The sequence below is a fragment of the Euleptes europaea genome, chromosome 9 (genome assembly GCF_029931775.1).
Source record: "Euleptes europaea isolate rEulEur1 chromosome 9, rEulEur1.hap1, whole genome shotgun sequence".
NCBI lineage: Eukaryota > Metazoa > Chordata > Lepidosauria > Squamata > Sphaerodactylidae > Euleptes > Euleptes europaea.
In genome coordinates this window covers 70,884,152-70,898,899 of record NC_079320.1, presented here as the reverse complement: position 1 = coordinate 70,898,899, position 14,748 = coordinate 70,884,152, and the positions used below count along the sequence as shown (strand labels likewise).

Below are 14,748 nucleotides of genomic sequence, written 5' to 3'. Positions count from 1 at the left end.
CTTAGGGCTGTTCAGCTTGGAAAGAATGCGGTTAAGGAGAGACATGATAGAGGTCTATAAAATTATGCATAGTATAGAGAGAGTGGACAGGGAGAAGCTTTTCTCCCTCTCTCATAATACTAGAATGCAGGTCATCTGCTGAAGCTGGAGGGTGAGAGATTCAAAACAAATAAAAGGGAAGTATTTCTTCACACAACGCGTAGTTAAATTGTGGAACTCCCTGCCCCAGGATGTGGTGATGACTGCCAACTTGGAAGGCTTTAAGAGGGAAGTGGACATGTCCATGGAGGAGAGGGGTATTCATGGATACTAGTCATGATGCATACCTATTTTCTCCAGAGCATTCCTATTATATTAGGTGCTGTGGAACACAGGCAGGACAATGCTGCTGCAGTCGTCTTGTTTGTGGGCTTCCTAGAGGCACCTGGTTGGCCACTGTGTGAACAGACTGCTGGACTTGATGGACCTTGGTGTGCTGGCCAATGACCATAAAAATAAAATGTAGTGATGGACTTTGGTCTGATCCAGCATGGCCTTCCTTATGTTCTTATAACTTGTCCTGTGGTGAGATTCTGAGCCAGCACCAAATGTTTTATGAAGGCATTTGTAATTCTGAGGATCTGTATGACAAGCCACCCTAGACTTTGGTTCAGATCCACAGGAGCATTTACATGGATGGAAGGATTTCTGCCTGCAGTGCACAACTTTCTTGCCTCCCCCCTCCCTCTGCAGCCCAATATGCCCCCTGAAATGTTGTTCTTGAGTGACAGGGCTGCAGTGGAAGGGTGTGTGAGTGAGAAAGTTGTGCTCCGCAAGGAAAAATCTTGCCATCCATGGAAACACGCTGTGGTATCCAACTCATTACGAACAGTTGTATCCACGCTGTTGTATCCAACTCATCACCCCATCAGCTCTTCTTGCCATGGAGATAAAGAGCCATAAAACTAAAGAAGCCCAAATCATATATCTACACAGCTGACTGACAGATGTGGTGTGGATGTGCTCCTGACAAGTCGCTCACTGTGTCCACTCTTTCTTAACAAAATAGTGTGGAATTTGTAAGGGCCAGCTTGGAGACGCAGCCATTGGCACAGACGTACGGATTAGAAATGGTCTTCTCAATTGCAATGATTGCTACATCCGATCCAGAAGTAAGTACCAAACGTCTTTCTCGATTGGGTATGGCCTGTTAGTTTGTTTTCTTTTCCTTTTGTGTGCTGAATCCTGCAGCTGCTTATGAGCCTGTCTAACATTAAAAAGGTAAAGGTCCCCTGTGCGAGCACCGGGTCATTCCTGACCCATGGGGTGACATCACATCTCGACGTTTCCTAGGCAGACTTTGTTTACGGGGTGGTTTGCCAGTGCCTTCCTCAGTCATCTGCCCTTTACCCCCAGCAAGCTTGGTACTCATTTTACCCACCTCAGAAGGATGGAAGGCTGAGTCAACCTTGAGCCGGCTACCTGAAACCAACTGTGGTTAATAAACAAACTTCAAACTATGGTTCCAGATCCTGTTTGGCAGACCCTAAATAACCACAGTGGCATTCAGATGATCGGACTTAACCAGCTACCGGTAATTAGTTTTGCATGTTGTCTGAACTGAGTCATACTCTTGTCCTGATTTCATGGCGTTAGAAAATACTTGATATCTGAGCTGAATTTTACACACACACATACACAAATGGCATCCCAGAATACCTTTCTGCTTTCTTTTTTGTAATCTTGCAAGAGTAATGTATGAGGATTTTTACGTACTTTAAGGATTATTGCATTTGCACCAAGAGATGCCTTCTCCTTTTCAGTTTCTCTCATACCTGGAAGAAATAGATGTACAAAAACACTTGGTAGTCAGTCTCAGAGTTAATGGGATGTTACTTTGGTAGGTAGGCAGCCTGACACACACACACTATCTGTCTGTCTGTCTGTCTATCCATCTATCCAGCCAGCCAGCCAGCCAGCCATCTAGCCATCCAGCCATCTAGCCAGCCAGCCAGCCAGCCATCCCTAAAAATGGCGAATGGAAGGGGATACTAGCATGAGCATAATCTGTCTGCATTGATATGGTGAAAGACTTCTCAGGATACTCAGATCAGCAGGAGTATTACAAAGTGGACACTCCATCTCCTGCACCTTTGTTAACTTTGACACTGGCACAAGCTGTGAGGAATAGATGGAGGAATCAGCTAGCTCCTGTTGGTCTTGGTTTTGATGGGGGTCTTTTCCCTTTCAAAAATCAGTGCAAACAGCTCAGAGGGGGTGGAGACTTGTTATCAGCCTACTTATGTAATAAATTTCCCACTCGCCACTGGCCCACTGCACTAATCAAAAAGAATCCAGAGTAAGTTTTGAGCTACACCTTTTCCAACGTGCCTCCTGGCCTGGTAATTCTTCTTGCAAGACGAAAGACTTCTGCTTCCCAGCCCAGAGAGCAAGGCTATCCATGACCTATGCCCTGTACATGTTATGAGTAATGAAAGGAATCACTGCAAATGCATCGTTTCTGGAAAATACTTTCTGCTTTTCTACAGAGGGGAAGAATAAGAAAGGCAAGTCCTACAGAGCGGACTTTGGGGCTCAAAAACAGTTCCACTTCCAGAAAAATAGAGGGTGCTGTTGTATAGCATTTCAGTGTGTACAGCTGCTATCGTTCCGGTTAGGAGATGCGTTCGTTTCCCAGATACACCCCTAGTAAATGGCTAAAAATGCAGAAACAGCTATTTAGACACATAGATTGGATTATTTTAAACCATCATTTGCCTGTGACTTGACTCTTGCCCCATATCACTCTCTAAGGCAGGAGAGGCAACAGCTAACTGTGGTCTGCTGGAAGGACTCCGGCCAGTTGACTGCCTGTTGCCTCCTGGTTGCTGAACTAGGGAACTTTGGTTGAATCCTGCAAGACATCTTTGAGGCAGGCAGGTATACTCTGGATGACTTAACTCACATGAATGGGGGCCTTCACCCATTCCGACATAGCATTCTTGCTTGTTGAATTTAAACTAGATCAACGGGTTGTGGAGATTCTAGATTCATGCAAAACTAGAGTTGAACCACCTGTGCTCTAGCTGTAGGTGAAATTGACATACGCCCTAAGGATAGAAACATTAAACCGATAAGGATTTGTTTACTGTTTCTCTATTTGTGTAAATGTTTTCCAAGGCTTGGAAAACGGGCAAAGAGTTCCCTGTGTATTCCAGAACCATCTGTGCCTATTGAATGTGTGTTCTCCTGAACTGGCCTTATTGTTAATTGTCTGTTTTTTCCTTCCTTTTAGTCTTAGGGTGACACTGTTCAGAGTTGAATTGGCTGTATGAGCAGTATCACTAAAGTAAAGTTCATTGTCTGTGAACAAGACTGACACCAGAGCATGCAAACATGTTCATTTTTCTTAACAAAAATGAGTAGCAGTACTGATAATGTGTAAGAATATGTATTAGGCTAGATACATTGTGAGCTTGCTAATGTTTAAACAATAGCATTTTGATAATTTAAATGGCTGCTTTATTAAACAAAATTTAAATCCCTAGAACTTCTTCTTTTTTTGTGACACCGTGATACCAGAGTAATTGTTGTGGTACCCTATTGGGAAAATTCCACTATATTAAGGCTCTGTGCCCAGATCTCTTGCATATTTATTTAGCACACCCAAGACTGCAAACCCCACAGTGTCAGCCAATTCACATATTTCATAGTATGCCGGTTGGGTTTGTGATCCCCACTCACTCTAACAGTCATATATGAGTTGCAGCTTCTCTACAATTCCTATGAATGTAACACCAGATTCAGATCAGGACCACAGTGCATGTGGAGAAGGGTCCTCATTGCCTCTCATGCCGTTTTCTTGACTTGAAATTGCCTGGGGCGCTATTTGGCCTTCTGGGAAAACCCACATGTATTCCAACCTGTATACTCTCCGATACCCTGACCTGGATAGCCCAGACTAGCCCGATCTCATCAGATCTTGGAAGCTAACAGGGTGGCTTTGGTTAGTACTTGGATGGGAGACTACCAAGGAAGTCCAGGGTCGCTATGCAGAGGCAGGCAGTGACAAACCACCTCCGATTATCTCTTGCCTTGAAAACCCATAAATCAGCTGCGACTGGACAGCAAAAAAAGAACGTAATCTCTGATGGGTATGCTCTAGGGTGCAGAGAACAGGATGCACAAGAAGGGAGCTCAGGCAACCTGTAGGCTGTTCCTTAATTTCTAGTCTCCATTTTAGTCATGCTTGTATTTATTTAGCCAGCATGGTGCAGTAGTTAAGAGCAGCGGACTCTAATCTGGAGAACCGGGTTTGATTCCCCACTCCTTCCCATGAAGCCTGCTGGTGACCTTGGGCCAGTCACAGTTCTCTCTGAACTCTCTCTCAGCCTCACCTACCTCACAAGGTACCTGTTGTGGGGAGGGGAAGGTGATTGTAAGCCACTTTGAGACTCCTTTTGGTAGCGAAAAGCAGGGTATAAAAACCAACTCTTCTTTTTCCTCCTCCTCCTCCTTCTTATATGCTACATTTATTCATTTAGGATATAGACAGGGGGGATCTCAGAGGGTTTTCTCCCAGGTGCGTACATTTTAGCAACTGTGTTGTTTCTGAGACAATTGGTTCACTGGACATTTGTTTCTTTTGTGTGTGTGTGTGTATAGCCGCTGGTCAGCCAACAACTTTGTGACATGGATCTCCGTCTTGCTTACAAAAGTACTCTGCAAGGAGGAAGGTCATGACTGTGTTCCTGCAGCTGCTTCTGGACAATCACTCGTACGAGCATCTCCCCACAGACTTCACGGCCTTCGGCTCATCTTGAAAGGCTGGCATGAAAGATTACATCAGCTCCTTTCCAATGCAATACCTGTTTTCCTTCCTTAATTCACTTGCATTATGTGTATGAAGTGCATCTCTGGACACTGAGCTCCCTTTCAACCCATGAGGGCGTGCGCTCCATATTGTCAGTGATGCGTGGATTCAGAATCTGCTCCTTCCCCCCCCTTTTTTTGGCAAGTAACATGGAAATGAAGATGCAATAAATCTGCTCTGTTTTAATATAACTAGGAACTGAGGATTTTAAGTTTACACAACCTTTGTAGATGTTCTGTAATATGCCAACATATTAATCTAATTAGGTGCATTTGGGGGAATACAATTAAGCATCACAGAAAGTGACTTTTCTGTTTATTATTAAAGCGGTAACTTGTGTTTTTTTTTTATACAAAGACACTACTTTGATAAAACATACTGTAATTCTGCAACGTTTTACTATATTACCTTCAGTGGAGGGTAGGAATTCTATGAATAAATTATTGCTTTAATCAAGCAATTTGTGTGTGCATAAGATAATGTTCCTAATGATAACACAAATATTTTTTCTAACGAAGGTATAGCCACTAAACTTGTATAGTAATACCTGCATTCAGCAGTTGAGCAAATTGAGTAAGTCCAGAGATGGCTAGTTGGCTGCCTGTAAGGCAGATCAGTTCCTGGAAGCAGTGCACAAGGTCCTTTAGTGGCCCTATCCCATTTGAATCAAGAGTAGTAAAACAGTTGTCCAGAGATTCACTGATAGTACAATAGCTGTCCTTTGGTGTTTGATGGCCCCAGTGCTACCTGAGGACACGTGCATCGCAACTGTGAAACTTTTCCCACTAGGCAGCACAGATGAAGTTAAATAATGTGGCATCCAACTCTCGATGGTTGGGAGGAGATCAACTTCTGGCATCTGTCCACTGGCTGGAAAACCGAACAGCCAGAGAATTAAGGAGTTGGCAATCCCTGGGGAAATGAATAAGAAATCCTTCTTAAGATCAGTACTGTACAACTGCCTAATACAAATGCTCCCCACAGCATGCGCAGGGCAAACCCACAAGCCAAGGCTGCCCGATGGCAATGATGGGAAAAGACCGATGTGTAGCCATGCACAAAGCTTTCCATTGTGCGCACGTCGGGATCCTGTGAAGCCATGGGTGTTTGCATTTTCACTCTGTAGAGAGGGGGCACTGGTGAAATAAATACTGGAGATTTTAGTTGACTGTTGCAGCTAAGGGACTACTGGTTAATTTCTTTCTTGTTCTCAGAAATACTGTTACATGTGAGAACACTTGCATTTTTAAAAATCTACTGTACCCCAATGATACTACATGTAATGAACTAAATCGAAAAAGCAGGACCTTGAAAGAATGTGTTTGAATACAGGACATCCATTGTGTGCTATAGGCCGAGATCTTACTTAAGTATACAAAGTTGGAAGTCCATTTGGTTTCCCTCAACAGAATATACTTCCAAATAGGTGTGCTTACGATATGGTTGCCAACCTTCAGGTACTAGCTGGAGATCCCCTGCTATTACAACTGATCTCCAGCCGATAGAGATCAGTTCCCCTGGAGAAAATAGCTGCTTCTGCAATGGGACCCTATGGCGTTGAAGTCCCTCCCTTCCCCAAACCTCCTCAGGCTCCCCCCCAAAAAACCTTCCACCATTGGCAAAGAGGGACCTGGCAACTCTCGTTTATGGTCAACGTTTTTTTTTTCACACAGAACTTAATCCCCCTTATTCCCCTGGTAACTGCACTTACCGTTTGTGAATCGAGATGTAGAATCGGTCACCATGTTCCGATCCGCCAAAGGCCGTTGCCTCATGCCTTCTGTTGAATGCTGCTAATGGGAGGCCGAGCTGGAAGGGGTTAGCAGTCAGCGGTCCCTGGTTTGAACATACGAACTCACTCTCTGTTTGCCAAGATCCACACACACACCAATCTGGAATAGTCCTTGTGTTATCATAGCAACCATCTGCCCCCAAACTGTTTGCTATGTTGCTCTGATAACATAAATAATGGGAGGGGGGCAGTGTGGGACAGAACTGAAATGTGGTTACTGCTAACATCTACCCCTTACCTAAATCCAATGGCGCTGTTGTGGGGAGTAACCACCTATGTTCCTCTCAGATAGTTTTCCAGTTACATGTGTCACTGGAGCATTGTGGGAATCAGCCATGCTGAGTCAGCAGTACTACCGCTGCGTAAGTACCACTTTTTCTGAGCAATACTGAGAGTATGTTTAACGCATTAAAAATTAGAAGTTCAGGCCAAAATGGGACACTTGAATTTGAATTTAAGCATGTTCACTCCAAATGGTACCAAGTGGATTTCTAATTATCATTATTTCTCTTCTCTTTCTTGGCTGCCACATGGTATAGGAAATGGAACAGGATATGAGTACGGGAGCTGATATTAACAAGGTTGAGCTGACATGCTGTAGGTGAAAAATACTAGTACAGTGTTGGTTTGTGAGCTTGTGCCTCAGATGGCTGGTAGATGAAACAGTGATTGGAAAAGCACGTGGCTAGCAACTGAATGTGGTCTTTTGAAAAGAAAAAAATATATATTTATGCTGCCTTAAGAATATTTTGAAATGCAAAAATAATTGACATACCTGGTTGTATATGACTATGTGTACACATCAATAGTCTTTCGATGTATTAGTGAAATGAAATAGTGTACCTTTCTTAGGTAAGCAATAAATATTTTCCAGGGCCCGGGGTGGGGTGTCACAGTTGTGTATCCATTCAAAACGTTTTCCTTTGTCTCCTCCAAAGCATTGGTACACGCTCTTACTGTCCAGTTTTTAAACCCCTTGCAGTCTGATAGGGTGTTTCACATTTTATTAAAATGGTGCCTTAGAAAATACAAAGCTGTTGCGGTCGCCAGTGGCATACAGATAAAACTTTTTTTTTTAAAGGTCATTCCCAAGGACAGAGATTGGTAGGATTTGTTCTCAAGGGAGCTGTTGTATAAACAGTACAGTTGTTTGCGGCTTTTACAGCTGAGCCCCGCGTTATAACCATTTGTTCAGATATATTTGGATAACCTTGATGATGGCACTGTCCAGTCAGAATACCTCTTTACAAAACCAGAAATGCACACTATGTAAATGAAAGCCACCCATTTCTTATAAATACGTCTCCCCCCTCCCTGTTGGTCGGTGCACGTTGCTTTAAAGGCTGTAATTCCCAAACTGTGTGCCAGAGCACAGTGTTGTATCACAAAAGAATGGCTGGTGCTTTGTGAGAAACTGATTAAATCATTGAAGGCACCTATTCACGCACGTAATGAAAGGTTGAGTCTTGGCATGATTCCCTGCTTTGGCCTTATGTCTTTCCAGTTAACCTTGTGGTGGTGGGATATTCTGCTATATCTCTGCGTTAGCTGTTACCAGATGGGGAGAAACTGCAGAATTATTCAGAGGCTGCTTATTGCTCTTCTGCACAAGTCTGCTCCTCCTTCCAATCACGAAACTCAACCAGATGAGTATGCTGAAACATGAAGAACCTGGCTCATTCTTATACACTCTGCACACAAACATTTATGGGGTGTAAGAATGAAATGGGTTCCTCTTTTCTTAATCCTGAAAGCATGCCTCAGCTCTCAGAAGTTTGGGGAACCCTACATTCAGAACGTGAATGTATATTCAGAACGTGATTTGTGCGTTGCTGAAAGTTGGATTCTACAGTTTTCCAGTAACAGCTATGGACCATTCGTCCTGAGACTCCCGCCTGTTCAACTCTACAAGTCAGCTGTGCAAAGGGCACAACCCATGCTAGTCTCTTGCTTAACCGGGTAGATCATGTGCTTTAGAGCACATTGGAGGCCAGGGCGAAGGAAATAGTAAAGTATGGCTCTCAAACCTGCTGCTGCAGCCACTTGGAAGTATCTCCCTACTTGGTCTGTATTTCCTGTTGCTTTCATGCCAGCATAACAGGAAAGTGGGGGTACATTTTACCTCTTAAACCAAGGAAAGCATGCCAGAGGAGGACCCAGCCATGACAATGGGGCAGCTTCTACCCCTATCCTGTTAAATTGAGCGACGTCTAGGGTTGCCAACCTCCAGGTGCTAGCTGGAGATCTCCTGCTATTACAACTGATCTCCAGCCAATAGAGATCAGTTCCCCTGGAGAAAATGGCTGCTTTGGCAATTAGACTCTTATGGCATTGAAGTCCCTCCCTTCCAAAAACCCTGCTCTCCTCAGGCTCTGTCCCAAAAACCTCCTGCCGGTGGCGGAGAGGCACCGCTAGCGACGTCTGAAGCCTTCTTCAAGCCCAAGGAGACTTCCTCCTGTTTAAGTGGCTCTTCCTTCAGTGGAACAGCTGACATTGGAGGAAAGTATCTGAGAGGAAGGTTGAACCCACTCCCGTTCCAAACTCCCGTATCGAGGCCAGCATAACATTCTCACTGTTCATTCCACAAACATGCCTTTTGGAGCCCGTGGTTTGAGTTGGGCAGGATCACTTACCAGATCCAGTGATAATATGTACACCTTGCTTGCGGGTTGTGCAAGGAAGAAGAGCCTTTACATAGCTGGCTTGAGGATATGTTCTGACACAAATACATTCTTACCTATGTGTTTAGGGTATGCAACCTGGCACACAGATTTGCTGCAGTCCAACTGATCTGGGTGTATGTGGACGATGGCTGGCTTGGTTTAGCATCGAGTGCACATTTGGGAATGCTTAAACTGATGTGTACCTAGCTCTGTGTGGTGTTGTGTTTCTTCTGCATAGTCCTGTAGGAAGTTCTCTTTTAAAAATCTGATTGAACAAAACTTGTAAAAGAGCCAGGTGGGTTCTTGCATGACTCTTCTTCGTTTCCAAGGGGGCTTCCTCAGGAGATGTTCCTGGTAGATTGTGATTATTTTGCTTGTACACAAGAATAATGATGATCAAGTCTAAATGCAAAGTTGTGCAGATCTCTTTTGTTTAACGAGAAGGAATTTGAAGTCCTGCTGGTTTTCAGCAAAAGTCTAATTGTATACAGAACTTGCATTTTAACAAAAAAAATCCATGCACAATGTTTTAAACGAGATTCTGTGGCAAGGCCGCTCATGAATGTAGCTGACCATCTTTTTTTACCCCTTCTTCCATGTCACTGTTACATGGCAGTAGCTAATTTAACATGTATTGAAACTTGAACAGAAAGCCGATCACAGCTCCAACTCCTCTGTGATAACTGATCAGTCACCAGCATAGAGAGGAGTTTTTTTTTTCCTAATTGCCAATTCTTCCTCTTTATACTTAATTTCAGATTTCAGTCACATTTTAGCCCTCTTTTTTTCAGCTGTTTTAATTGTGACCTGTTTGTTCTTTAAACAGGCTGGAGTGATGGGGCAGAAAAGTTTTTTAAAAAAACCACTTTTGCTACTATGATGATTTGAAATGATCAATGTGTTTTCAGAGAATGATTTACTGTTGACGAGCCAATATAATAAATGTCACAGGATTTTCTTTAGATGTTCCAAAAACTGTATTTAGCTTTTTGTTTCTTTAGAGAGCAGGCATAACCATGTCATTATTTTTATATAATTCACTCTCATAACATAGTGGTAATTCTTCTTATATAGGATTAATTCCATATCCACTATAGTTATTGATATGGTGACTAAAAAGTTGGTGAGCCAAAAGAGGGCTACTTTATATGCCACATCACCAGAGGACAACTGTGTCCAACTTGGAGAAATGTTGAATATCAATTACACTAATCTACATTGATGATATTTATTCGAAATGCCTCTGGAAAGTAAGAAAATTGTCTGAATGCAACAGCTTTTATAGTGAATGTTATGTTTATAAATAAAACCTTGATTAAAGTTTGGTGTCTTTTGTTATTTGTAAAAAATTAAGGTTTTTTTAACGTCATAAAATGTTATGGGAAATTAATATTTTCCCAACTTGGTGGTGGACTTTTTCCAGAAGCCCTGGCAGTGCTATCTGAAGTTGATCTGCACCTTTCGAAGTCTATGGAAGTCAACGTGAAATTGCCCTGTAAGAATTTTTCCCTCAGGACTGTTACAATAGTTAGGAGCTTTTAATTAACAGACCTGTGATTTAAGAGTATGGGGAGCATTTTGAGGACACTTCAGTTAGCAGAATGACTGAGAAAACATTACAGGTGGCCTTCTGGCAAATAGTAAATTTTGTTTAAAGTTAATTGGCTCTTCAGTAGCTCAATAAGACACCTATGCTGATATTTTGGCAATATGCAAATATATTTAAATGTAAATTGTTTAGTTAAAGTGCAGGTGATTAACTAAAATGCTTTAATAAGGTGACAGACAGCTGTAAATGTGCTGTACAAAATAAGCACAGATGTCGGCCAGGTTTAGGGTTGCCAGGTCCCTCTTCGCTATCAGTGGGAGATTTTTGGGGCGGAGCTTGAGGAAGGCGGGGTTTGGGAGGGGAGGGACTTCAGTGCCATAGAGTCCAATTGCCAAAGCGGCTATTTTCTCCAGGAGAATTGATCTCTATCGGTTGGAGATCAGTTGTAATAGCAGGAGATCTTCTGCTATTACCTGGAGGTTGGCAACCCTAGCCAGGGTTGATGAATAATTTCCCCAGCCCAAAATCTCAAAAACACAGTTTGGTGAGTACCTATACCAGCTAACCATCAGTTCCAAATAGGATTACTTCTGAGCCTAACGGAAAAGGAAATCTGTGTCTCTTGGGTGTCTGACAAAGTGTGGTGACAGCATGCATTAAAGTAATGACAAAGACTTCAACTTTAAGACAACATGTGTTCTAGCTTTTTGTTTTTAATGTAAAGGGTAGTTTGAAGACCCAAACTGGTTATTCTTTTGAACTGGAGCCCAGAATGAAAACACCATTAAGGTTCTTTTTTTTTTTTGTAATGCTGTTCTAATAGCTCTGCTTCTAGCAGAAAATTGGCTCCTTTTCCTAGGATGCTGGGCTGAGCTTTAATTGAATTTTGATGAGATGATGGATGTTGTACTTTATTCCAAGTCTATATGCTAAATTAACAAGACTGTCTGCTTAGTTCTCTCTTTTGAAACCAGAATGGGATGAGTTGCCACTCATTCTCTCATTCAAAATATGATTAGCTTTGTGAAGCAAAACCTTACTCAAAAATTGAAAGTCACTTTATTTTTTTAAAAGCTATTTTAACTAAGGTTAAGAAAAGGCTAATGTCTTGCTCTTCGAAGTACACAATTATAGAGAGTAAGTCCCATTGGACTCAAAGGGGCTTATTCTTAGTAAAATATGGTTAGGAGAGGGCTGTGTTTCATGAATCAAAAGTAAATCAGAAAGCACAGATGTTTCTAGCACTAAAACAAACTACAGAGTCACATTAAAATTGCAAGAACAATCAAAAAATAAAATCCATATACTACCTTTTATTAAGAGCAACCAGAATAAAATACATTGTGCAGGCTTTTAAGTTCTTCAAAACTCTTTATCTGGATGGATTGTGCGGGGTGGGGGGAGTCATATATTTCAGGCCCTGATGTTAAGCCATTAAAATACAGGGCTTTTGTTTTGGAAATTTGCTGTAGACCAACACAGCTGCTTACTTTTTCAGTTGCAGGTAAAGGCTCTAGCTAGCATAGGTCGGATGTTTCCAATTACCAGATTATCATGTGACACTTATGGCCATCACATGAAATAAAGATGAGAATACCAACCAATTGAAAGAGATCTGGAGCCAGGATGGTGTAGTGGTTAAGAGTGGTGGTTTGGAGCGGTGAACTCTAATCTGGTGAACCGGGTTTGATTCCCCACTCTTCCACATGAAGCCAGCTGGGCGACCTTGGGCTAGTCACAGCTCTCTTAGAGCCCTCTCAGCCCCACCTACCTCACAGAGTGTCTATTGTGCAGAGGGGAGGGGAAGGTGATTGTAAGCCGGTTTGATTCTTCCTTAAGTGGTAGAGAAAGTTGGCATAAAAAACCATCTCTTCTTCTTAATATGATTTTTCCTTAATCAACAATAAATATTTAAATAATATACGTATTATCTATTCAACCCAATTAATCATTTGCAGTGATATAGCTCCCTGTCTTGGTTGATATGTGTGCTTATATTGAGCCCGAACTTGTAAAACGCTTAGACATTTCAATCCTGGGAGCATGTGTGTTTATATTAAATATCTTTAGAACCTGGTCAAATAAAATTTCAAAAAATCATAGAAATAAATTTAAGCTCAATGTACAAAATAAGTGATGTCATAAATATCAACAGCAATCAACATTACACAGTAGCAACTATCATAGACAATCACAAAATATTTGGTAGAACAGAATAGTTTTACTTAGTATCTGAAAAAAATACAAACACTGCCCCAAATGGACATCTTTGGGGAAAGATAGGGCAACAGTAATTTTGAATTTTTTTATTTGCACAGTGTATTGCTCTGAGCCCGGCTTGCTCGGAATGAAGGTGGGATATAAATGTGAGGAAATAAATAAGTAAATGAATAAATATTTTATGTTTAAATGGTGTTAGTATTTTAGAAGGTGTTTGGTTGTCCCAGTAAGGAGAAAAGTGGGATAAAAATACACTAAATAAATAAAACAAGAGGGAGTGGCTTGTGGGACTCATGGGGGAGGAATCCCATCGCCCCCCATCACTGAGTACGGCGCGGCTGCATGCCCCACCACCCACCTCTGAGGTCGGCCACAGCCCATAGTGGCTCCTGGTGTCTACCACAGCAGCCAGGCCCAGAGCGGTTCCTGGCATCTGCCTCCACAGCTGGGCCCAGAGCAGTTCCTGGTGTCGCAGAATGGCTCACAATGGCCACCGTCGCCGCAGAATCATGGTAAGTATGTTGTCTGCACATGAGCAGACAACACTTTTTTAATTTGCAGGGAGTTTAAAACCTTTTTTTTTTTTTAGATTTCAGATTTTTCTGGAAACCCTTGTGGGGGGGATCCCCCAAGTTTGCAGGAAAGTTTGTTTAGTGACGGTGTGGCCCTGATCCAATGAATTTAGATATCTGCAGATGGGGGGTGAGGGGTAGGACGTCACTATTAGACAGATATTTATTGCAGTGGAACAGAATTGTTGGGTCCAACGCATTGTGTTGGATATATTGGGGATGGATCATACCCCTGTCCTACAACTCCACTGAGCAAAGTGTGTTTGTTTACAGCAATACAGGCTGTAAAGATTTGTCTTTTCCCAGGCAGCTGGTTCCAGCAAAACCAGGTGATATAGTGGTTGGACCAGAGCCTTGGAAAATGTGAGTTCAGAGTCCTCTCATCCTAATCTGCCTCAGGGGAGGCATTTATTTGTTGGTCTGGAACAGTGGTTCCCAAACATTTCGGGCCACCGCCCCCTTGGTTCCACAAACTCAACCCCACGCCCCCTAGCCAATCCTATAAAAAGCATTATACAAAATAGGGGTTTGCATGACACACTAAAGAAGATAATAACAATAAAATTTCAAAACAGTAACAACTGCAAAATCAAATTAAAACTTTTTAGTTGAAATTTAGTCAACAAAATTGATGAACTTGATCTAGTGGTACCAGCTCTTCAAAGTCTGGGGGGGAATTCTGATTGTTTCCACCAAATTTGCCAGCATGGTGCCGTAGCTTGATCTATTGTGAATTAGTGAACAACACAGTTGAAAAGGCCCACCTCTAGCGCCCTCCTGCTGCCCCCTCGCCTCTTAGTGCCCCCCTAGGTAATCCCACCGCCCCCCAGGGGGTGGTACTGCCCACTTTGGGAGCCACTGGTCTGGAAGATACATATGCATATTGGATGGGATGCATTTTCTGCGTTGTTCCTTATTGTTTCATGACAGCGGGTTTTGTAATGAAGCTTCTCTTCATCCAATTCTTTTTAGTTGCTGAATTCAGCCATTGGTAGAAAACAAAATTCCTCCATATAGTAAAGGAGAAAGATGTCAGCTCTATATTTCACTTGATTCGAAATAATTCTTTCCGTTATCAGCGACAAACACTTTCAATCATT

At 42.4% G+C, this 14,748-nt stretch overlaps 1 protein-coding gene across 1 annotated transcript in view; it reads left to right on the top strand.

The window, feature by feature from the left end:
• The window catches only part of LIMCH1 (LIM and calponin homology domains 1), a 237,641-nt gene extending 232,714 nt beyond the window's left edge, over positions 1 to 4,927 (top strand). The window contains exons 24-25 of the mRNA XM_056855094.1: positions 1,049 to 1,151; positions 4,645 to 4,927. Coding sequence (XP_056711072.1) covers positions 1,049 to 1,151; positions 4,645 to 4,670 — 129 coding nt within the window. The 3' untranslated portion in view covers positions 4,671 to 4,927. The remainder of the gene's footprint in view (positions 1 to 1,048; positions 1,152 to 4,644) is intronic.
• Positions 4,928 to 14,748: the final 9,821 nt, after the last annotated feature.